General features: G+C 45.7%; 1 protein-coding gene across 1 annotated transcript; it reads right to left on the reverse strand.

Annotated features, from left to right (window-relative positions):
• Positions 1-20,598: 20,598 nt before the first annotated feature.
• Positions 20,599-23,031, reverse strand: LOC123167364 (UPF0481 protein At3g47200). Its single transcript, XM_044585207.1, has 2 exons — positions 22,287-23,031; positions 20,599-21,364 (listed from the first exon to the last, which is right to left on the reverse strand). Exons 1-2 carry the CDS (start codon positions 22,977-22,979, stop codon positions 20,660-20,662), a joined length of 1,398 nt encoding a protein of 465 aa, XP_044441142.1. The 5' UTR covers positions 22,980-23,031; the 3' UTR covers positions 20,599-20,659.
• Positions 23,032-23,444: the final 413 nt, after the last annotated feature.

Here is a 23,444-nt window from a genome sequence, read left to right on the forward strand (position 1 = left end):
TCATTATCCAAAGGAAGTGATAAAAAAATCTTGCTCTATTACACCGCAATTTAGATTTGAGGGTTCGATAGTTTTTGTTTTTGGTTTCCCTAGTAAATCTTTCAACATTTCAAAGGAGTCAAAAACATTATTTCTAATGAAATACCCCTTAAATATCAAGTCTAGAATACGTCTATGATGAATGGACAAACCATCCTAAAAGCTTTGGAGCAAGATTCTCACATGGAATTTGGGAGTGGCTTTTTCATGTATTTCTAATATTTTATGCCAAGCTCCTACTAAAGATTCATCATGTGATTGTTTAAAGGTTAAAATCTTGGAAACCTCCCTAGGGAGTGGGAGAGTAGGAAGCATAGCATCCATGATAGGAATATTCAATGGGTGGAGGCTTGGTTGGCTTAACCGCTTGTTGGTTACTAAGTGCATGAGCAGCTCTGGACCCGTGTCTGCCGGTAGATCCCCCGTTGTACTGCGGCCGACTACCGGTGCTGTGTCCCGTCAATCAGATGGCTTCAAATCACTATATTAAGAGTGCTTGCGTGCTAGTACCTGACCTACATGAAATGGTGCTTCGTATAATTGTTGCATCGCGGCGGACGCCCTTTGGGTGTGCCATTGCGGTCGAATAGCGCTTGCGGCATTGCCTCGTGGCGCTGGCACATTACGTGCCTGCTGCTATCAAGGCAACCTCACTCCCGAAGTTGGTCTCGGATGCTGCTCACGATAGAGGGTCGTGGCCCATTCGGTTGCCTCGACCTGACCCAAATCTCTCTGAACTGAGAACAACTAGAATAGGAGTTACCTCTACCTCTCCATAGTTACGTGGTAGGATATGTGACTCGCTACGCCGATCCTCAAGGAGGACGAGCTATGCTGCTCAACAGCGACAACCGGCCCGGCCGTTGCCTTTGAGTTTCCACACGAGCGAAAGGGTAGGACGACGGTTGACGCTCGACGTCACCAAGGACGTGCTACCTGGTTGATCCTGCCATTAGTCATATGCTTGTCTCAAAGATAGGCATGCATGTGCAAGTAGAACCAATTTGAACTGTGAAACTGCGAATGGATCATTAAATCAGTTATAGTTTGTTTCATGGTACGTGCTACTCGGATAACCGTAGTAATTCTAGAGCTAATATGTGCAACAAGCCCCGACTTCTGGGAGGGGCGCATTTATTAGATAAAAGGCTGACGCGGGCTCTGCTCGCTGATATGATGATTCATGATAACTCGACGGATGGCTATATTATTCAATTTAGTAAGATACGTCACAATTTTCAGTTTCATAACCATAAAAGGGACTACATTCAACGAAAGTGATTAGCTCAGGATCGACAGAGAATTCATAATCATCATCGGTGACAAATGTAGGAGAATCAGCAAACTTAGGATCATATTTCATTCTCTCTATCATAGCTTTTTCTTTCAGCTTGCCTAGTAATTTCTTAACATCATCTCTATCATTACAAGCAAGAATTTCACTAGCTGTCTCCCCATCTATAACATATCTCTCAGGTATCTTAGGCATTTCAACTCTAGGAGAGCTAGACATAATAGGTGAATCATAATTTTCATCAGTTTTAGCATTCTCAAATTCTTTAGCTTTAGCAATTTGTTCATCAAGAAATTCACCTATTGGCACAATATCATCAAGGAAAGTTCTAGCATTATCACAAGTTTCATTTATAACATAAGTAGTATCATCAATTACTTGCGACATATCAGAATGAATAGTAGGTGGTGGTGTCGCAAGCCTACTTAAAACAGAAGGTGAATCAAGTGCGGAGCTAGATGGCAGCTCCTTACCTCCCCTCGTCTTAGAGGGTACAATCTTAGTCTTAGCGCCTTTTAGATTCTTCATAATGTAAAATCCCAAGTGAACTCAATAAATAGAGCTATGCTCCCTGGAAACGGCGCCAGAAAAAGGCATTGATAACCCACAAGTATAGGGGATTGCGACAATCTTTGAGGGTAGTATTATTTTGGCTATATGAAATCCGCACTTTGACACCTGAAATTCTGTTACGAGTAGATACTTCTGCAGGAGCATAATCAATTCTCTGGTTAAATACATTACAATCACTATGGAGGAAATAGACTTAGTAGTTAAAGAGATGAAAACCAATACAACTCCTGGGCCAGATGGCTTACCAGTAATCTTTTAGAAACATTTTTGGGAAATGGTTAAAGAGATGGTTAAAAGAATGCTTGATAGCCCGCATGCTGAGGAGTTGCAACTTAGACTACTAGGGAAATCAGGTTTAAGTTAAGCTCGACAGCTTAGTTATCCACTTCTCTTCCGATACAAGCTTATTTGCCAAGCCTTCCCCATCAACTGGAAATCCAGTAAGAAAGGCAAGGGGCGCAACGACAAAGATAGTAACAAAAGTAATTTTTTAAAATAAAGAAAGCTAATAAAAGGCAAAAGGCAAGAAACATGAGAACAAGCAAATGATAAGTGTGTGCGAAGGCACCTAGTTTGTCAGCTGAAGCCTCCATGACAACGGCGCCAGACATTCTTCTGCTACTTGTGATAGTGTTGTGATTCCCCGAAGAGGAAGGGTGATGTAGTATAGTAGCACATAGTATTCCCATCGGTTAAGAACCAAGGTTTATTGAACCAGTAGGAGACACCACACAGAAAAATTTAAACAATATCTGCACACAGAGAAACAAATGCTTGCACCCCCAACAAGGCAAGGGGGCATCACTCCCCTTGTTTCTTTCTCTATTGCAAGGATTAAATCTGGTAGTGATAGATATAATGAATAAAAGTGAAATAAAAAGTAAAAATAAACAACAAGCAATTCTAGGATTTGTTTTAATATAGATGTGAATGGGACCCGAGGGCCATAGCGTTCACTAGAGGCATCGCTCTCATAATAGCATCAGTAGGTAAATAAATTAATGTTGGGCAATTGATAGAAAAGCACATAGTTATGATGATCATCCATGGCATAATTCATGCATAGGCATGATGTCCGTGACAAGTAGACCGAAATCCATCTTGAAAGATCGAGGATGTCGCCTAGAGGGGGGTGAATAGGCGCTTTAAAATAATTATGGTTTGGGCTTGAACAAACGCGGAATAAAACTAGCATTTAATTTTTCAAGCACAAAACCTAAAACAACTAGGCTCGCCTATGTGCACCAACAACTTATGCTCAGCAAGATAAATAACTATGTGATAGCAAGATATATAACATGAAACACTATGTCCATCAGAAAGTAAAGTGCATAAGTAGAGGGATCGGGTAAGAGATAACCGAGCCACCCGGAGACGACGATGTATCCCGAAGTTCACACCCTTGCGGATGCTAATCTCCGTTTGGAGCGTTGTGGAGGCACAATGCTCCCCAAGAAGACACTAGGGCCACCGTAATCTCCTCACACCCTCGCACAATGCAAGATGTCGTGATTCCACTAAAGGACCCTTGGGGGCGGTCACCGAACCTGTACAAATGGAAACCCTTGGGGGCGGTCACCAGTACCTGTACACTTTGGCAACCCTTGGGGGCGGTCACCGAAACCCGTACAAATTGCTCGGGGCAATCTCCACAACCTAATTGGAGACTCCGACGCTTGCCCAGAGCTTTACACCACAATGATTGAGCTCTGTAGCACCACCAACCGTCTAGGGCGCCCAAGCACCCAAGAGGAACAAGCTCTAGGGTACCAAGCACCCAAGAGTAATAAGCTTCTCAACTTTCACCTCCACGTATCACCGTAGAGAACTCAAACCGATGCACCAAATGCAATGACAAGGGCACACGGAGTGCACAAGTCCTTCTCTCCCAAATCCCACCACAACAACTAATGCTATGGAGGAAAATGAGAGGAAGAACGAAGAAGAGAACACGAAGAACTCCAAGATCTAGATCCAAAGGGTTACCCTCACATGGAGGAGAAAGTGATTGGTGGAAATGTGGATCTAGATCTCCTCTCTCTTTTCCCTCAAGAACTAGCAAGAATCATTGGCGGGATTGAGAGATAGCAAGCTCGAAGAAGGTCAACAATGGGGGAAGAACACGAGCTCAAAAGGTTAAGAACCATTGGGGAAGAAGACCCCCTTTTATAGGAAGGGAAAAAATCCAAACGTTATGCCTTCAGCCCGCACACAAGCGGTAGTACCGCTCGGGTGAGCGATACTTCCGCTGGCACGATAGTTTCAGCCATAACATGCAACTGAGAAACTCAAGGATGCGCTAGTGCCGCCGGAGCGGTACTACCGCTCCCACCAGCGGTACTACTGCTAGGTGTTGCGTGTACAGGTGAAACCGCGGTAGTAGAGTAGGGCAGCGCGGTACTACTGCCACTCTACTTCCACATAGAGGAAAAATGTATCCAGAGGCTAAAATATAAGCGGAGGTTCCTGAGGTAGTAGAAGGCCGGAAGTACCGCGCAAGCGGTACTACCGCGCACTACTACCGCTCGACTACCGCTGAGGTGATAAAGTATCCAGAAGCCAAGAACAAGCGATAGTGCCCACGACACTGGAACCGTGGAAGTACCGCGCAAGCGGTACTACCACTGCCTAGGGAGGTACTACCGCTAGTGAGCTTCAAAATAGCCCAAGCAACCAGATGGAAGCAGGAAAACCAGAACTGCCATAACTTTTGCATATGAGCTCCGAATTGAGCAAACTCAAGCTTGTTGGATAGAAGATGACACGTACTATCCAAACAAAAATGTGAAATGCCAAAGGTATAGATATGTGAAACCTCTATGAATGAAGAACCGGCGAAAACCCCAACATCGAAAACATCATAGAAGATGCATGTGAACTCTGTTTTCGATGAACTCGAGCTTGTCATGAAGATGACCATTAGCTCCAAATCTCACAAGGAGAAACACCAAACAAGAACCAAGAAAGATGATGCAAGGATGCAATGGTTTGAGCGCTCTAAGAATGATACGATCAAGCTACTAACTTGAAAGCCCCCATTGATAGTACGCCAATCGATCCTATAACCTGGTCTCCCAACTACCACCATAAGACCAGTAAAATAGAAAACCTATCAAGGACAAACCTTTGCCTTGCACATAGTCCACTTGAGCTAGATGATGACGATCTTTACTTTCTCAAGTTGTACCACCTTTCTTGATTGCGTTGGCTCGATGAAGACAACACTGGTGCACGTCGGTCCTAAACAAACGGTTTTTTACCCCTTTTTGCGACGGCATTTGGAACCGTCGCCAAGTGAGTGTGGACGATAGGGGGGGTCCTTCCCACACGACCTAGAAACCGTCGGGGATAGAGTGCCTTGATGCATACAGTTGTCCCTATATAACCATTTCCGATATCTCGAATATCCCAAACGCTTCATCCTTGCTACTCGTTTGTGCTCGCATTGCCATCGCAGTCGGAGTTTTGTGGTTCTGCCTAAAACCAGGCAGATTCTAGGCACGGGAGCTTTCCAGGCAGATTCCAGGCACGGGAGATTTACGATGCCTGGCACATCACAAACAGTTCATGATTATAAACCATGTACGATTGGTAGACAATCACACACATTTAGTTTTCCCACACCGTATGTGATAGTGTCCGACATCACACACACTATGCGAACGACAACTGTGTGCATGCTAGCACACGTTTCCTCTCTGTGAACCGTCTCGTATTATGGTGTATATCGCAAACGTTTGTGTTTTACCACCCGTGTGTGCCGTAATGACCTGCACAACGTAATTTCACCCTAATTTAATTGTTGTCATTTAAAATTGTACCTAATTTAAACTTGAAAGTAGGCTATATCTTATTCATATCCATCAAGTTCAAACAACCAATGCATTATTCGATTCACAGGTACATATGTTTAAGAATTACAGAAGCACCAAATAAAGAATGATGTACCAGGGTTCTATACTTGTACTATTACAGATGGTAAAGAAAGAGGCGACAGACATTTCAGTTGCTGAACAAGGTGAAGCGGAATGGCCCTATTGTGCTCTCCTGGATGCAGAAGGCATGCAGAACTCTAGTCCAACCCCTTGTGATGGCCGGCCGCCAATCATGTAGTTTGAGAGGTAATCTTGAGTAAACTGCTTTAGGATCCACTGCAAAAGAAAAAAGATTCAGATATTGTCATCTAACACAACTGATTAGGGGTAGTAAAAAGAAGGCTACATGGTTCTTACTTACCATTATGCAGTTCACTGTTGTCTTGCATAAAGTGTAAACAAATAGTTCGATTAACATCTTTTGACCCATTTTAGTAACAATCTTTATGAGTTTCCTCACTTGATGCTGGTTCATGAATATCTCATTGCCCCATGCGCAGAAAGGGTCGAAGTGTGGATCTTTGGCAATGATATATGTACCTAAAAGCACCAAGTTAATATTAGAAGCTAAACAACAATTGAAAAATGATGCAGTACAACATTCCATCCATCCCATTATATAAGATTTTATTACATGTATATATAGACATCATCAGAACATTAAGGTAACACTCTTCCTTGTTGCTATGTAGCCTAGGATTGCATATTTAGTCATTCAGTACAATGCATGTTGCTAAACAACAATTGAAAACGTAAAGGCATGTTAACTGCAATATCCTTAACAGCAACCAAATATCGTAATTCATAGTGGTATTGTTGAAACTGTTATTGATGAAATTGAACTGCACAACAAATAGTTGCACATATAGAGCGTCACATTGTGATGAACTGAAATAAACAAGTCATAAGGACATCTCTAGGTGATCCTTAAAAAGTTAAAGGACTAAAACCCTTACTGGATATATATATATATACTCCAACAATTTTTGGCCTTTTCTAGTCGATCCCCTAAACTTAAGGTTGTAAACTTCAATTTGATCAAGTTCAAAGCAGGTTCAACCGAAAGTAGCATGCATTCAAACATAAAAATAGATAGTTTTGCATAACCGAACATAAAACATAAATTTAAACTAAGCCAAACTACTTTCGGTCGAAGTAGAAGTCGAGCCAATCCTTCCTCGTCATGTACGGTGTGCTGTGAGCCGGGTCCGGGCCAGTACCGTCGTCGGGGTCGTTGGGGAAGGCACTCCTCCACTCGTCGACGTCGATCTCCTTGTCCTGGGGCCCCACCTCGACGCCCTCTGCGCGCCGTCGCCGTCGCCTTCGACCTCGTCATCAGAGGAGAGCGCGATAACCTTGCCGCCCTCCGCGCCGCTGTCCTCGCCGCCTTCGACCTCGTCATTGGAGGAGAGCGCGATAACCTCGCCGCCCTCCGCGCTGGCAAAGATCGCCCGCTCCACCTCCACGAGCTCCAGGTGCTGCCGGCGGAGCTCTTGCATGTAGGCCTCGTCGGCGGCCTCGGCCTCAAGACGCTCCCACACCTCGCGGTCCCCCCGCGCCATAGCCGAGCTCACCACCCTGGCTCCGGCGGAACGAGGTGGACCGGACGCGTGCCGAAGGGGAAATTGAGCCTAGCCGCCGCGCCGAAGCGGACCTGCCAGCGGTCGTACTCCATGGCCGCGAGATCGGCCGTGTGGAAGTTACCGAGCCACCGGCGGGTGAGGGTCTCTCAATCTGTAATCTCGGCGACCCACGTCCCCCACGGCCGCTGCCGGACCCCGAGGTAGGACTTCGTCGGCTGCCGGGTCCGGGGGACGACGGGGAAGTCCTCGAACCGGCGTAGGGGCGCGGCGGCGGGCGGATTGGGGGACCGGCGACGGCGGATTGGGGGACCGGCGACGGCGGATCGGGCCCGCGGAGGATGACGGGGACACCTCGGCGGCCACCTCGTCGGCGTTGGGCGAAAAGGCTGCGATAAACCTCTTTTTGGCCATTGGCTACTCGAGCTCCTCGGCACAAAGGCAGAGGTTGAGGATGGAGGCGTCGGCGATGGCGGCAACCTACCACTGGTTTCGAGGGTTGTGTGTGTCTGTGTGAGCGGAGGTTGTGTTTGAGGAAATACTACGGCAACTGAAAATTTTACTAGGCGGGAGTAACAAGGCGGGGCTACTGAAAATTTGGATCAAGGGCGAGCAGATATTTTTGAGATTGCGAGGGATGCAGAGGCGGGAGTAAAATGTCGGGGCTACTGAAAATTTGAATCAAGGGACTGAAGCAGAGAGGGATGCAGAGGCGGGAGTTTTGGGGGAGCGAGCTAGTGTGCTTGACACGCCGGCTGTGGACTATAGCCGACGCACCTTCTCGCGTAAGCCATAGGCGTACTATACACCGACGATGCTCCAAGATATTTTGTACTACATCTCACACGGCTGGTGAGAATAAACTGTGTGGGATCTACTTGATTTGAATTACAAAATCGGGTCACAGCGGCAATGGACGGTGTTTGAATTGCTAGACCTTTTATCTGCAGTGAACATGCAACTGTATGTGTGTCTTAAAAGAATTGGAATTATTCAGGGTTCGTTTGGACATTTCATACATTAAACAAGTTTTCTAGCCATTTCAGGTGCACAATTCAAAATTAAACTACATGCACATGCTCCGGTGCATACAAATTGGTTGAAAAATCAAATCTGTGTCCTTCAGTGCATGCTTAGGTCCCATGGAAGAAATGGGAATGAATTTTCGGGGTTCGTTTGGCCTTTTTTATACATTAACTGGGTTTTCTAGGCATTTTATGTGCATAATTCAAATTTGAACTACAAGCACATGCTCCAATGCACTAAAGTTGGTTGAAAAATCACATGTGTGTCCTTGGGTGAATTTCTAGGTCCCATGCAAGAGATGGGAATGAATTTGAAACTCCAGGGCACTGTTGATTGCCGGCAAAACGTTGAAATATCTGGTTTTTAAATTCTAGTAATTCCAAAACTCGTCTAAAATTCATGAAACTTGGCATGCTATCATGGAGCGCCATCAACACGCCGTGGTGAAAATTTTGTCCCATTTGGGGCAGGTTTGGGTATAAGCTTCTCACAAACCAGTGCTTCTCACAACAAGCATGATGGTTTTGATAGGGAACGTACCACCTTTGGGGACGAGACGATATCCGTTGCCTCTTATTGCTTTCAAAAAATTTCTAGTGTCAACATAGAACAACAGGAGTGTTGTGTTCAATCTTGGAATTTTTCGGGGTTCGTTTGGCCTTTTTATACCTTTACTGGGTTTTCTAGGCATTTTATGTGCATAATTCAAATTTGAACTACAAGCACATGCTCCAATGCACCAAAGTTGGTTGAAAAATCACATGTGTGTCCTTGGATGAATTTCTAGGTCCCATGCAAGAGATGGGAATGAATTTCAAACACACCAGGGCACTGTTGATTGCCGGCAAAACGTTGAGATGCCTGGTTTTTAAATTCTAGTAAATCCAAAACTCGTCGAAAATTCATGAAACTTGGCATGCTATCATGGAGCGGCATCAACATGCCATGGTGAAAATTTTGTCCCATTTGGGGCAGGTTTGGGTATAAGCTTCTCACAAATCAGAGCTTCTCACAACAAGCATGATGGTTTCGATAGGGAATGTGCCACCTTTGGGGACGAGACGATATCCGTTGCCTCTTATTGCTTTCAAAAAATTTCTAGTGTCAACATAGAACAACAGGAGTGTTGTGTTCAATCTTGGAATTGTCCGGGGTTCGTTTGGCCTTTTTTATACATTAACTGGGTTTTCTAGGCATTTTATGTGCATAATTCAAATTTGAACTACAAGCACATGCTCCAATGCGCCAAAGTTGGTTGAAAAATCACATGTGTGTCCTTGGGTGAATTTCTAGGTCCTACGCAAGAGATGGGAATGAAATTCAAACACCATGGCACTGTTGATTGCCGGCAAAACGTTGAGATGCCTGGTTTTTAAATTCTAGTAAATCCAAAACTCGTCTAAAATCCATGAAACTTGGCATGCTATCATGGAGCGGCATCAACATGCCGTGGTGAAAATTTTGTCCCATTTGGGGCAGGTTCGGGTATAAGCTTCTAACAAACCAGAGCTTCTTACAACAAGCATGATGGTTTCGATAGGGAACGTACCACCTTTGGTGACGGGACGATATCCATTGCCTCTTATTGCTTTCAAAAAATTTCTAGTGTCAACATTGAACAACAGGAGTGTTGTGTTCGATCTTGGAATTTTTCGGGGTTTGTTTGGCCTTTTTATACATTAACTGGGTTTCTAGGAATTTTATGTGCATAATTCAAATTTGAAGTACAAGCACATGCTCCAATGCACTACGGTTGAAAAATCACATGTGTGTCCTTGGGTGAATTTCTTGGTCCCATGCAAGAGATGGGAATGAAATTCAAACACCAGGGCACTATTGATTGCCGGCAAAACATTGAGATGCCTGGTTTTTAAATTCTAGTAAATCCAAAACTCGTCTGAAATTCATGAAACTTGGCATGCTATCATGGAGCGGCATCAACATGCCGTGGTAAAAAAATTGTCCCGTTTGGGGCAGGTTCGGGTATAAGCTTCTCACAAACCAGAGCTTCTCACAACAAGCATGATGGTTTCGATAGGGAACGTCCCACCTTTGGGGACGAAACGATATCCATTGCCTCTTATTGCTTTCAAATATTTTCTAGTGTCAACATAGAACAACCTGAGTGTTGTGTTAATTTTTGTGATTTTTCGGGGTTCGTTTGGACATTTTTATGCATTAACTGGGTTTTCTAGGCATTTTATGTGCATAATTCAAATTTGAACTACAAGCACATGCTCCAATGCACTAAGGTTGGTTGAAAAATCTAATATGTGTCCTTGGGTGAATTTCTAGGTCCCATGCAAGAGATTGGAATGAAATTAAAACACCAGGGCACTGTTGATTGTCGACAAAACATTGAGATGCCTTGTTTTTAAATTCTAGTAAATCCAAAACTTGTCTGAAATTCATGAAACTTGGCATGCTATCATGGAGCGGCATCAACATGCCGTGTTAAAAAATGTGTCCCATTTGGGGCAGGTTCGGGTATATGCTTCTCACAAACCAGAGTTTCTCACAACAAGCATGATGGTTTCGGTAGGGAACATCCCACCTTTGGGGATGAAACGATATCCATTGCCTCTTATTGTTTTGAAAAAATTTCTCATGTCAACATAGAACAACAGCAGTGTTGTGTCAATATTTGGGATTTTTTAGGGTTCGTTTGGACATTTTTATGCATTAACTGAGTTTTCAATGCATTTATGTGCATAATTCAAATTTGAACTACATGCACATGATCCAGTGCATATAAATTGGTTGAAAAATCAAATCTGTGTCCTTGGGTGCATGCTTAGGTCCCATGCAAGAAATGGAAATGAATTTGAAACACCAGGGCACGGTTGATTGCCGGCAAAACATTGAGATGCCTCGTTTTTAAATTCTAGTAAATCCAAAACTTGTCTGAAATTCATGAAACTTGGCATGCTTTCATGGAGCGGCATCAACATGCCGTGGTAAAATTTTTGTCCCGTGTGGGGCAGGTTTGGGTATATGCTTCTCACAAACCAGAGCTTCTCACAACAAGCATCATGGTTTCGATAGGGAACGTCCCACCTTTGGGGACGAAACGATATCCACTGCCTCTTATTGCTTCCAAATTTTTTCTCGTGTCAACATAGAACAACAGGAGTGTTGTGTCAATTTTTGAGATTTTTCAAGGTTCTTTTGGACATTTTTATGCATTAACTGAGTTTTCAATGCATTTATGTGCATAATTCAAAATTGAACTACATGCACATGCTCCAGTGCATATAAATTGGTTGAAAAATCAAATATGTGTCCTTGGGTGCATGCTTAGGTCCCATGCAATAAATGGGAATGAATTTCAAACACCAGGGCACCGTTGATTGCCGAAAAAACATTGAGATGCCTCGTTTTTAAATTCTAGTAAATCCAAAACTCGTCTGAAATTCATGAAACTTGGCATGCTATCATGGAATGGCGCCGACATGATGTGGTATTTTCCGTGTCCATTTTGAGAGAAGGCGCACTCAAATAATGACAGCCAACAAAGGCATTTTGAGAAAATAGATGCCACTTAATATCTCAAACGTTTGTATAATTCAAAACGTGTGCGTTCTGTTAACCATTCACGTGACGCCACGTGTCTTGGTTTTATTGGCTGTACGAGGTGCCGTGCGGACAGCTGCTTGACCTTGACTGAACGGGAGGCGTGCGAACGCAATCCGGTGCGCAGGCTGACCGAGAGGCGTGCAAGCTGTCCTCCAATGCGGAGGCTCACCGGGAAGCGTGCGAGCTTTACGCTGTGCAGGCTCACTGGGAAGCGAGCCCTTTGACTTCCATGGCTGCCCGCCTTCCTCTCCATTAATGGTGCCCGAGCCTCTATTTAATACGGGCGGCCTTATTGTTTGCCTCCCATTTCCCTCCCTCCCGCAGACCTCCACCGCCATGGCGCAGAATGATCATCTTCCACTAGTCTTCAAGTTTGGTGAAGTTGACTCCGAGCCGGAGGAGATAGAAAATAAGTAGGAATGGTGCCTCATGGACATGGCCCAGAACGAGCTGGCCGCGGCGGTTGCTGCCCCCGCTCCCGTCCCAGCTCCCATCCACGCTCCTGCGCCAGCGACCATCCCCGTAGCATTGACAGGCTGGTCGCCGAGCACTATCGCAGAGATGGAAGCCGCGGGCGTCAGTGAGGTCTCCACGGACCTGCGCGACCTCATGTACATGCCAGCACCAGCGCCTGTGCCCGTGCCCGTGCGTGCCCCTGCACCCACCGTGCCGCCGGCCCTCGTGCGTTTGGCGGCACCCGCCGTGCCCGTGCGCGCCCCTCCACCCACCGCGGCACCGGTCCCCGTGCATTTGGCTGCACCCGCCACGCCCGTGCCTGTGCCTGTGCGCCCCCCCTCTGCGACATGGGACGCTGCCGTCGACTGCTACCTCTCAGCGGCGCCAGTTGCCGTCCTCCCGCGCCCCGCCCGTCGATCGCGCGATGACATGATGTTTGATTTACAAGTGAAGAACATTTTGTGCTGCCTTGAAGACTTCAACAACGGCGTCCCGGAGGACGACAACGACAACGACGGCGCGGCACACCGCCTCTGCCGCCGCCGGAAATAGTTTTTTTGGGGTTTAATATTGTATCTCGAATTCTCGATCATATGAATATAAATTCGCAGTGTGACTGAATGAAAGATATGGTTTCAAAGAACTTGCGTTTTTCTCTCTTAATGTACAGACTTATCAAACGATTTTATTTTGAAAAAACGTCAATGGTTTTAAATATAAAATACTCATTGCAAACGTTTTAGTTAGAACACCCGTATGCAAACCGACAGCTTCCCAAGGAAGCCAAGGGAAAATGTGCCGAGCAGGATTTCTGCATCTCTTCAACGCAAACGGTTGTTTTGCATGACCCGTGTGCAACCACGTACAAACAATTGGGTAAGATTTGCATATCTGTCATTTTGGGTATGTTGCCATTTCTCAAATAGGAAAGATTGACTTTTGTTTATCTAGTAACATTGCCATTTGTCAACCTTGTAACACTGCGATTTGTCAAAATATGCAGCTACAAGTCACTAGCACTATCTAATTTTTGCAACTAAAATCACTAGCACTGTTCATATGGACACCACTAGCAGGCGTGAGTTCATGGACGCATATGCAAATGTACCATTGATTACATACAACAAGTCATCAACCCACAACGATAACGAGGATACACGTTGGATTATAGATCATTTTCAACAAAACATTCTAGTAAAGTTTTTCTCACACAACAAATAACAAAGCGATGAAATGAACTTCAGCTCAACCACTCGTCGGCGTTGGAAACGCTTGCTTTGAACCAGAAGTGATTCTCTGGGAAGGGCCAGCTACTGTCAATCTCGAGACCAACGCAGGACTGATCATCCAGGCTGAAGCGGCCTATTTCAATACCCATATTGGGACGGTAGGGAAGCATAGTGATGTCCGAGGTATAGATACAGTTGCTTCTCATAAATGGTAGTAACGTTGTGTCAACAGCAGCTGGATCGCCTTCCACCATCATTGGATAGTTTTGTCCAAGGAAGAGCGAGTTTCCTCCAAGACTTTCAATACTGAACCAAGGAGAAGGTGTTGGTGCTAGTACACTAGTATCCATCCCGAATACCCTGCAACGGATGTTGGAATAGGTCCGGAGAGTGCGACCATACGAGACAACACCTGCTTCCTTAGTAACATCAGCAGTGCCCCGTATACAGACAAGAAGAGGTGATCCATCGGAATAAGTTGCCAGGCGCCACTGAGTATATGGGTCCTGCTCATCCTCATGCTCGTGAATAAAATTTTCAAGTATAGGTGGTGGAATGTTCACATGACCTTGGAAACACAAGAAGGTTAATTAGTAAAGGGAAACTAGCTAACCCGCATGCATGTGGATGAAACAATTATAATTATGGTGGAAGACAAACGTACCAAAATCATGAGGATTCCATGCAAAAACAGTGCCACGAGTGGTGGCAGCAAACACAAGACCCTCGTATTGAGTTGCATCACAGTACTCATCCGTGTATAGAAACTGATTTTTGAGCAATATCCATCGAGTCGAACCATGAAGGACGACAACAAGCTTGTCGAAGATAGCGACAAAATAAGCATTCCTATAACCCCATGAGCGGTTGGGAACTCGACAAATTGCTATCTTCCGTAGACGACAGTCAGCATGATCGTATTTGAACTCACGTAGAATACCAGTGTACTCAACCTCTGGGCAGTCGTCTGAGATTTTTCAAAGTGGAACCCGGTGACGAGTGTACACATTCACAAGTTCCCACTCGCAGTTGTACCCAATATAAACAACCCAACCTCCATTTGTGCCTGTCCAAGCCTTGCCCTCAAGCGATGGCATCTTAACATCATACGTATCATTATCATCGGCATCAACTTACACAAGGTGAGGCTTCCCTCGTCCCCGCGCCAGTCAGTAGGGTCACGGCGAAGAAGATAGGGGAGATCAAACCGCTCCTGAACCCTTGGGTTTCTTATAATGATGTTATTAGTTGAGTCGAGAATGCTCTTGAACGAACCTGCCATGCTAGCCAAGGTGATGACGTCGCAGTGATGAATGAGTTCCTCCACCGCGTCATCATTCAGATCTGGGCAAGAATAACGGGGTCGTTTCTGGCTTGTTCCCTCCATGGAGAAGACGATCAAACAATGGCAGAAGGAAGGGTGAAGGAAAATGGAGCAGGGAGGAAGAGCTAGCGTGCGACAGCAGTTCCAAATCGAGAGGGAAAGGCGAAGAGTCGGTGGACGGTTGCCACTGTACACGAAGAGGCGCCTGGGGAGCGAACGGTTGCCACAGAGGTCACACACTGACGACAAGGGCTGAGTGAACCGCATGCAATCCCATCGCACAACACACGCGTCTTGTTAAGTTGAACCGTTTCAGTACTCTTGTGTCAACGCAAACAGTTCATCCGAGTGAACCGCATGCCGTATATCCCACACACCTTGATCTGGCTGACCGTTTCTTTTGTGTTGCCTAATCACAAACAGTTCATTCGAGTGAACCGTATGCTGTATATTGCACACACCTTCATCTGGCTGCCCGTTTCTTTTGTGTTGCCTAATCACAAACAGTTCATCCGAGTGAACCGTATGCTGTGTATCGCACACGCCTTCATCTGGCTACCTGTTTCTTTTGTTCCTCCTCATCGCAAACAGTTAATTGAACTGAACCGTATGTCCTTCATCGCACACGCAACTAAAACCTGAACCGTGTTTGATGCATCCATCATCGCAAACATTTTATACATTTCTGACGGCTTTCATACAGCACCGTTTGCGATTATGGCATCGCACACAGTTTCTCGAAGGGGTCTCTGATTGTAGTGTCGCGTTAGCAGCATCCTGTAGTAGTGCAAGTAGATTGCCTCCCCCCCATACTCCACTATGGGTGAGCCACTCTTCGGCACATCTTCATAAGTCCATTGTCACCACAATGGACGGCAAGGTTCAAGCATGATGTCTTCGTGATGCTCCACTTAAACTTGCCGCAATCTTGATGTCGATCGCCACTTGATGTCATCCTCCATGGGTTGTATGAGATCTTCCTCTTGACGCAAGCCCATGGAAACATACCTAACCCCACAAAGAACTCTCACGTAGACCATGGGTTAGTACACAAAGTGTAATGGACAATGCTTACCATACCATGGGATCACTTGATCCCTTTCGGTGCATCTTCTACGCTTTGCGTGTTGATCAACTAGATTCACACTTTAACTTAGTCTTGATCAACCATGTATCATGTCTTCTACATGACCATCTTTGGATAATTCCTTGAATAGCACCTTGGTCATCTCATAAACTACTTGAACCCAACACATGGACTTCAAGAAAATCCTATGGACAAACCCTTACAATAAAACTCAAGGCAACCATTAGTCCATAGAATTGTCATTAATTACCAAAACCAAACATGGGGGCACCGCATGTTCTTTCACATTTGCATCTACTACTATTACACCACCCCAAGACCGCTATCAAGCATGCATCTCAAAGTATTAAGGTCATGACAAACCGAGTAATTCTTTAAGCAAGATGACAGATGTACACAGAATATGACCATGCAATATGTTCAAATCCCGCCATTTACCCTTAGTAGCAACAATACAATACGTGCGTTGCAACCCCTCCTATCACAGAGTAAGGACACCACAACATTGAACCTAATACTATGCATCACTCCCTCCGAAGATCTAATCATCAACTTGGCCAAAGAAAACTCATAGATCAGAAAGCATACATAGCTATAAAATGACACATAAATAAATCTCGGAGAAGACTCAAATATTTTCAATGTATAATCTGATCATAAACCCACAATTCATCGAATCCCGACAAACACACCCACAAAAGTTTACATCGATTGATCCCAGATGAGATCATTGTATTGAAGATCAAGAGAGAGAGAGAGAGAGAGAGAGAGAGAGAGAGGGAGGGAGAGAGAGAGGGCCATCTAGGTACTTCTATGGACCCATAGGTCCTGTGAGAACTACTCACACATCATCATGGAGGCAACAAGGTTGATGAAGATTGCATCCCCAATGGTTTCCCCCTCCGACAGAGTACTGGCGAAGGCCTCTAGATGGGATCCCTTCGGAACAGAGGCTTGCGGCAGTGAAAGAATTGTTTTGGGTCCTGCTCCGTAAGTTTCTGGATATATGGGAATTTATAGGTCTGGAATTAGGTCAAAAGGAGCCAAATGGGGGCACAACACACATGGGCGCGCCCTACCCCCAGGGCATGCCCCCTTGCCATGTCGCTCCCTCGTGCACCGTTCGGTCTCCTCCCGAAGCTTCAAGGGTCTCTATTGGTCCAGAAAAAATCGTCAAAAACTTTCGTCATGCTTGGACTTTGTTTGGTATGGATTCCCTGGAAAACTAAAAACACGCGGAAAATAGCAACTGACACTGGGCACTGAGTTAATAGGTTAGTCCATAAAACAATATAAAATGACATATAAAGTATATAAAAGTGAAGATATAATAGCATGAACCAACCAAAAATTATAGATCATTGGAGACGTATCAGTGCCCTCAACTTCGGTCCAAAGGGTACAAATCCGGATGTATGAGTCGGCTGCAGGAAAAGCAGAAGTGGTGCACTTGTTCATATTGTATGTCAAAAAAATCGTCTTTTTCCTCTTTCCCGAGTCTATCAATATCCATCGGCTAAGGGCTTGCTAACATCAATCGAGACCCTAGCTCGAAGATATTGATACATCTTCAACGTATCTATAATTTTTTATTGTTCCATGCTGTTATATTATCAATCTTGGATGTTTTATATACTTTTACTAGGAACTTTATATCATTTTTTGGGATTAACCTATTGACATAGTGCCCAGTGCCAGTTGCTGTTTTTTGCTTGTTTTTTACTTTGCAGAATATCAATACCAAAAGAAGTCCAAATGCCACGAAACTTTTTAGAGATTTTTTCTGCCCAGAAGACACCCAGGGAGCCAAAGGAGCACACGATATGAGCCCATGGGGCCCACTAGGCCCCAGGGCGCGCGAGGGGCCCCAGGCGCGCCCTAGTGGGTAGTGGAGCCCACGGGAAGCTTCTTGACCTACCTCTGCCTCTATAAATACTCTAAAATCCCAAAAACCCTAAGGGAGTCGACGAAACACTTTTCCAGCCGCCGCAAGTTCCAGAACCACGAGATCCAATCTAGAGGCCTTTTCCGGTACTCTGCCCGAGGGGGCAACGATCACGGAGGGGTTCTTCATCATCCTTGTTGCCCTTCCGATGATGTGTGAGTAGTTTACCACAGACCTACGGGTCCGTTCCTAGTAGTTAGATGGCTTCTTCTCTCTTTTTGATCTTCTATATAATGTTCTCCTTGATGTTCTTGGAGATCTTTTTGATGCAACTCCTTTTTGCGGTGTGTTTGTTGGGATCTGATGAATTGTGAGTTTATGATCGGATCTATCCATGAATATTATTTGAGTCTTCTGTGAACTCTTTTATGCGTGATTATTATAGCTTCGTATTTCTTCTCCGATTTATTGGTTTGGTTTGGCCAACTACATTGATTTATCTTGCCATGGGAAGAGGTGCTTTGTGATGGGTTCGATCTTGCGGTGCTCAATCTCAGTGACAGAAAGGAGGCATGACACGCATGTATCGTGGTTATTAAGGGTAACAAGATGGGGTTTATTCATACGTGGGTTTGTCTTATCTACATCATGTCATTGTTCTTATTGAATTGCTCTGTTTCTCCATGAACTTAATACACTAGATGCATGCTTGATAGCGGTCGATGTGTGGAGTAATAGTAGTAGATGCAGGCATGAGTCGGTCTAGTAATCTTAAACGTGATGCCTATATACATGATCATTGCCTTGGATATCGTCATAATTATTTGCTTTCCTGTCAATTGCCCAACAGTAATTTGTTTACCCATCGTATGCTATTTTATTTAGAGAAGCCTCTAGTGAAAACTACGGCCCCAGTTCTATTTCCTATCATATATCAAAACCAAAAATACCTTGCTGCAATTTTTCTTTATTTATTTTATTTTGTGTTTTTGCTAGATCTATTTATCCAATCTCATACAATTTAATCTATCTCAGTACCGTTGAGGGATTGACAGCCCCTTTACACGTTGTGTTGCAAGTTTTTGTTGTTTGTCTGCAGGTGTTGTTTACATAGTGTTGCTTGGTTCTCCTACTGGATTGTTAACCTTGGTTTCATAACTGAGGGAAATACTTACCATTGTTGTGCTGCATCATTCCCTCCTCTTCGGGAAATTACCAACGCAGATTACAGGCAATCAGATATCCACCCACGTGGTCAAACTGAACCGAAGTTGCTTCTTTATCAATCTGTTGAGTTATCAACTTGACCCATGCATCATCACGCAGATTGTAGGGAAGATTCGGGACCCTATCCCATAGATTGAACCGTTCAAACACCTCATCTGGCCTCATACAATCTTTGAACTCAGCCAAGATGATTGCGTTCTTGCTCACATGCCATGGAGATCCCTCTCGGATCCTATCTTTGTCCCCTTGTGCCTCAATTTCCGCCACAAAGTGCCCCCATCGATCTAAACCGGAGTCCTCTAGGGTTTCCCCATGACAGCCGAAGCGTGCTTGAGATGGTCGATTGCGGTGAAGAACCCTTTGAGCGAGGAGCCAGTTCACCGGCTTCCCTTCTTCTCTATCATTACTCACCAACGGAGTCGCTTCCTCGTCGGCGATCCCAAGCTTACTAAACCCTTTGACTGAATCTCACTGCATGCCGCTGGGTGGTGTCGCCATCTCCTAACGGAAGTCCCAGCCACCTCGCCATGAAGATCCGACGAGCGCCATCTGGTCCGCTCGAAACCCTAATCGCCGTAGGGGTTTTTAGGTTTTCACAGAGATTAGTAGCACACTGTGTCGATCTATCCTTTCGGGTTCTACCTAGTGAGCGGTCAAACTAGCCCACCCTAGCCTTGGGAACACACCACCGTAAAAAAAACTCAACCGTGACTGTTAAATGCGATTTAAACCACCTCAATGATCATATACTTTATACTTTATTCTTAAATAGTTGCAACTCACTACCTATTTTTTCTTTTCATGCAACTATGCCACATCATCAAGTCATGCATATTACAATTTTTGCATTAATCTATTCATGCAACCATGCATGTTACTTTGTTCCACTTATTTTTTGTGCTCGCGTAGACAGTCATGTTACATATTTTTTGTAGCATGACCTATATATATTTGTACGTTGTGCATTTGGAGCAAATATAGGTTATGTTACACATTTTTGTTAAGAATGACGCTCGTTTGACTTCAATCTAATATATATATATATATATATATATATATATATATATATATATATATATATATTTTACAACATTTTATCACATGCTTCATATACTTTATTGTTTTCAAAATATATTCAAGAGCATTCTTAAATTTGTTTTTGCAATAGTTTTATTTTCCAAACATCTATCTATGCGCAAGTTTTATAGCAACGCGTGGGGCATCATCTACTTTAGAGGAATATTGGAGTCTAAGTGCCCTTGGTTATCGTGGCAAGTGTATTTTCTTTACGAGCAGCCGATGGGAACTGCCTTTTTATATGGAAGACAAAAATTGAGCAGTGGCACGCATATGGCCACAGATTATGCGACAAAGTACTCATAAACAAATAAGAGAAAGAGAGAGAGAGAGACTCCACGAACTAATCAGTAGGACAAAGCGTATGCATTAATCAATATTAGAAAAATTACAGTGTACATTCAAGTGGTACTAAGTGTTAGAGTAAAATGGCAAAACGGTATACACAGTCTGCAAGAGGGTGGCCACAAGCAGGACAACTGCCGCAACAAGGGAGATGAACACCCAAGGATTCCTCAGGTACCTCTGAAAGAAATTGGCCCGCCACCTGTTCCACCTCATCCGGCAATGGGCCTTCACCCGGCGCTGCACGTCGTGGAGCCTGCTGGACGGGCTCATCACCCCGCCCTTGTTCAGCGTGTTGTTGAGCAGCTTGGCCACCTCCTCGTCGCTGCCCAGCCCGCACTCGATGATGTTCTTGGACCTCAGCAGCGCCACGTCCTTGGCCGAGCTGATGATGTTGTCCATGAAGATCACGTACGCCGTCACGTCGTTGCCGGCGCCGGGGTGGAGACGCTCGAACGCCATCAGGTTCAGGAACTTCTTCTCGGTCCGGTCGTCGACCCTGATCGCCGGCATGCTCAGCACGCCGTGCTCGAAGTGGACGTCGAGGAGGCTGTCGGTGTCGCTCACTTTGAAGTGGATTCCGGCCTCGTAGATCTCCATCGCCGAGGGCATGACATATGCTGTCGATCCGGTGCGCTCTTGGTGGTCACCGTGGGTGAGGCTTGTGTACAAGATGTCGAGAGGGTGGAGCCCGAGGTGATTGATGCCTACCAGGTGCCGCCGCCACGGACAGAGAGAATCGAGCACCAACCTGCTGACTCCTGAAGCATTCTATAGCAATCAGTTAGAACTAACATGGTTGCCTCGGTCTCCATTACCCGTATTTTTCAATAAGATTGACAGGTTCCATATATAATGTTCTGACTAATCTGCATTATAGTTATCTCTTTTTTACTGGACGAATATATGAATTTTCAACTTCTTAGAGCAAAAGTGCTGGCATGCTTTAATTCAAACTCTACATCTAAAATAAACGCTGCAAAAATAACTCGCGAAACTGGATTGTGAATTTAACAGGAACGGGTTTCCAAGTCACAGTCTCCATTAACCATATATATACAAGTTACTGAAATGATAACATTTTAATCACACAACGTCTTCTAAAATCGGCTTGAAAAATTTAACTCGACATGCAGTTATTTCATTTAATTCAGTCATTTTTTTTCTTACGTACTGAAACTTTGTTCTTTCATTCCCCTTCTTCCCTCTATCCATCAGTGTGCGAGCTCGATGCCGTACGCATCGATCGCCACCGGAGGTATAGTGGGGGCTGGCGCGTGGTGGAGCGCCGTCGACGCGCCAACAGCAACGGAAGCGAGAAGAGCTAAGATTACATCACTTTCACACAAAGTTTGCCGACAATCTATCATGTCTCTTTCATCTGTCGCCGTCGAGGTCGGCATGCAAGAACAGTAGCTCAGCCATGCCTTCTACGCCAATTAAGCTGAAGCCAGCACCAATCCAGCCAAGCCAACTAACTGAATCCAATTAAACTGCAGATAGATAGTACCAATCCGAGTGATCAATACTGCTATGTACGTAAATCTACCAGTGAAGTGATTATTGTCGGTTTAAATCTGGTCGGTCGGAATTTGGTAAACTGAAAGGGGGAGGGGGGATTGATAAAGAAGAAAGGACCAAAAAATTACGGATCGATGAAATAAAGTGGAGGAGTAGTAGTGTAGTACAGTACCTGATATCTGTCATGATCCATGACAACGAGGAGCCTCTGGAGGAGGAGAAGCGGCAGCTGGTTCTCCACGACGACCATGTCGGACTGGATGTAGTTCCAGAGGTAGAGGTAGCCGTACTTGCTGAAGACGGGGTCGTTGGGCGCGTAGTCCTCGTGCACCTTCCCCCGCAGCGCGTCCATCCGCATGGCCTCCACCAGGAAGCAGCCGTCGGTGACCATGAGCTCCACGAAGCGCTCCCGGTTGTCGGCGCCGCGCCACTCGTCGCCGAGGTCCTTGTAGGCGTCCAGCAGCTGCGTGGCCACCTCGGCCACGGCGGCCACGAACTCCCGCAGCGGCTTCCCGGAGCGCTTGACGAGGTGCACGACGGCGCGGCGCTTGTGCTCCTCCATGGGGAGCAGCTCCGGGTCGCCGTGGTGGAAGGGCCCCAGCGAGACCAGCTCCGGCTGGTACGCCTTGCTGTTGTGCAGATTCTTGATCCGCTCCGGGACGCGGTAGACGGAGTGGCGCTTCCAGCGCGCCATCTCCACCGCCGGGTCGATGTTCATGTCGCCGATCGTCTTCTCCATCTCCACCACCCAGCTGCCGCCGCCGCCGCCGCCGGTGCTCAGAGTGAAGGCCAAAGCCGCATCCGCCGCCTCCACCCTCGGGTACTCGACCTTGTTGAGGCCCAAGGACAAGGTTGCCTCCCCCATTAATCACGCGCGGTCGTTTGTGGGTCTGGAATGCATGGCGCTCGGCTCAGCTCGCTGGGCTTTGAAAGGTCCCGGGGGGGGGGGGTACAATCACCAGTGGCCGGACGGCGACGTGGTGATGCCCAGCCGAGTCGACTGACGGAAACTGGCTGCGCCCCGTGTACCCGATATGTCTCTCGACTCATCTTGGCCACAAGTTGCTCGCTTGCACGGGCTCCACCATACACCCCTTTGTGCATTACATCCAACCTTTGTGTGTGAACTATGTATGGTATCGGCGGGAAAGCAGGCCTGCCCGGCCCGATCACTGTGACAGCAGCAGAGCATATGCTAAATTGCTAGTAATGCTGGTGGCCACCAATAATAGGCCTGTTCTGGCGGACAACGCGTCGAGACTTGGCTGACTGTTGCTACATCAAAAGCAGGTACACTACAGGAGAGACTGTTTTTTTACCTTTGGTCCAT

Source organism: Triticum aestivum, chromosome 7D (assembly GCF_018294505.1).
Source record: "Triticum aestivum cultivar Chinese Spring chromosome 7D, IWGSC CS RefSeq v2.1, whole genome shotgun sequence".
Classification (NCBI taxonomy): Eukaryota; Viridiplantae; Streptophyta; class Magnoliopsida; order Poales; family Poaceae; genus Triticum; species Triticum aestivum.

What these genes read in the sequence shown, in the direction of transcription:
- LOC123167364 (XM_044585207.1), bottom strand. Translation starts at nt 22,979, where the DNA reads ATGGGGGAGGCAACCTTGTCCTTGGGCCTCAACAAGGTCGAGTACCCG. An exon ending in TGGATCATGACAGATATCAG is followed by an intron (nt 21,365 to 22,286) that starts GTACTGTACTAC and finishes TGATTGCTATAG; the next exon opens with AATGCTTCAGGAGTCAGCAG.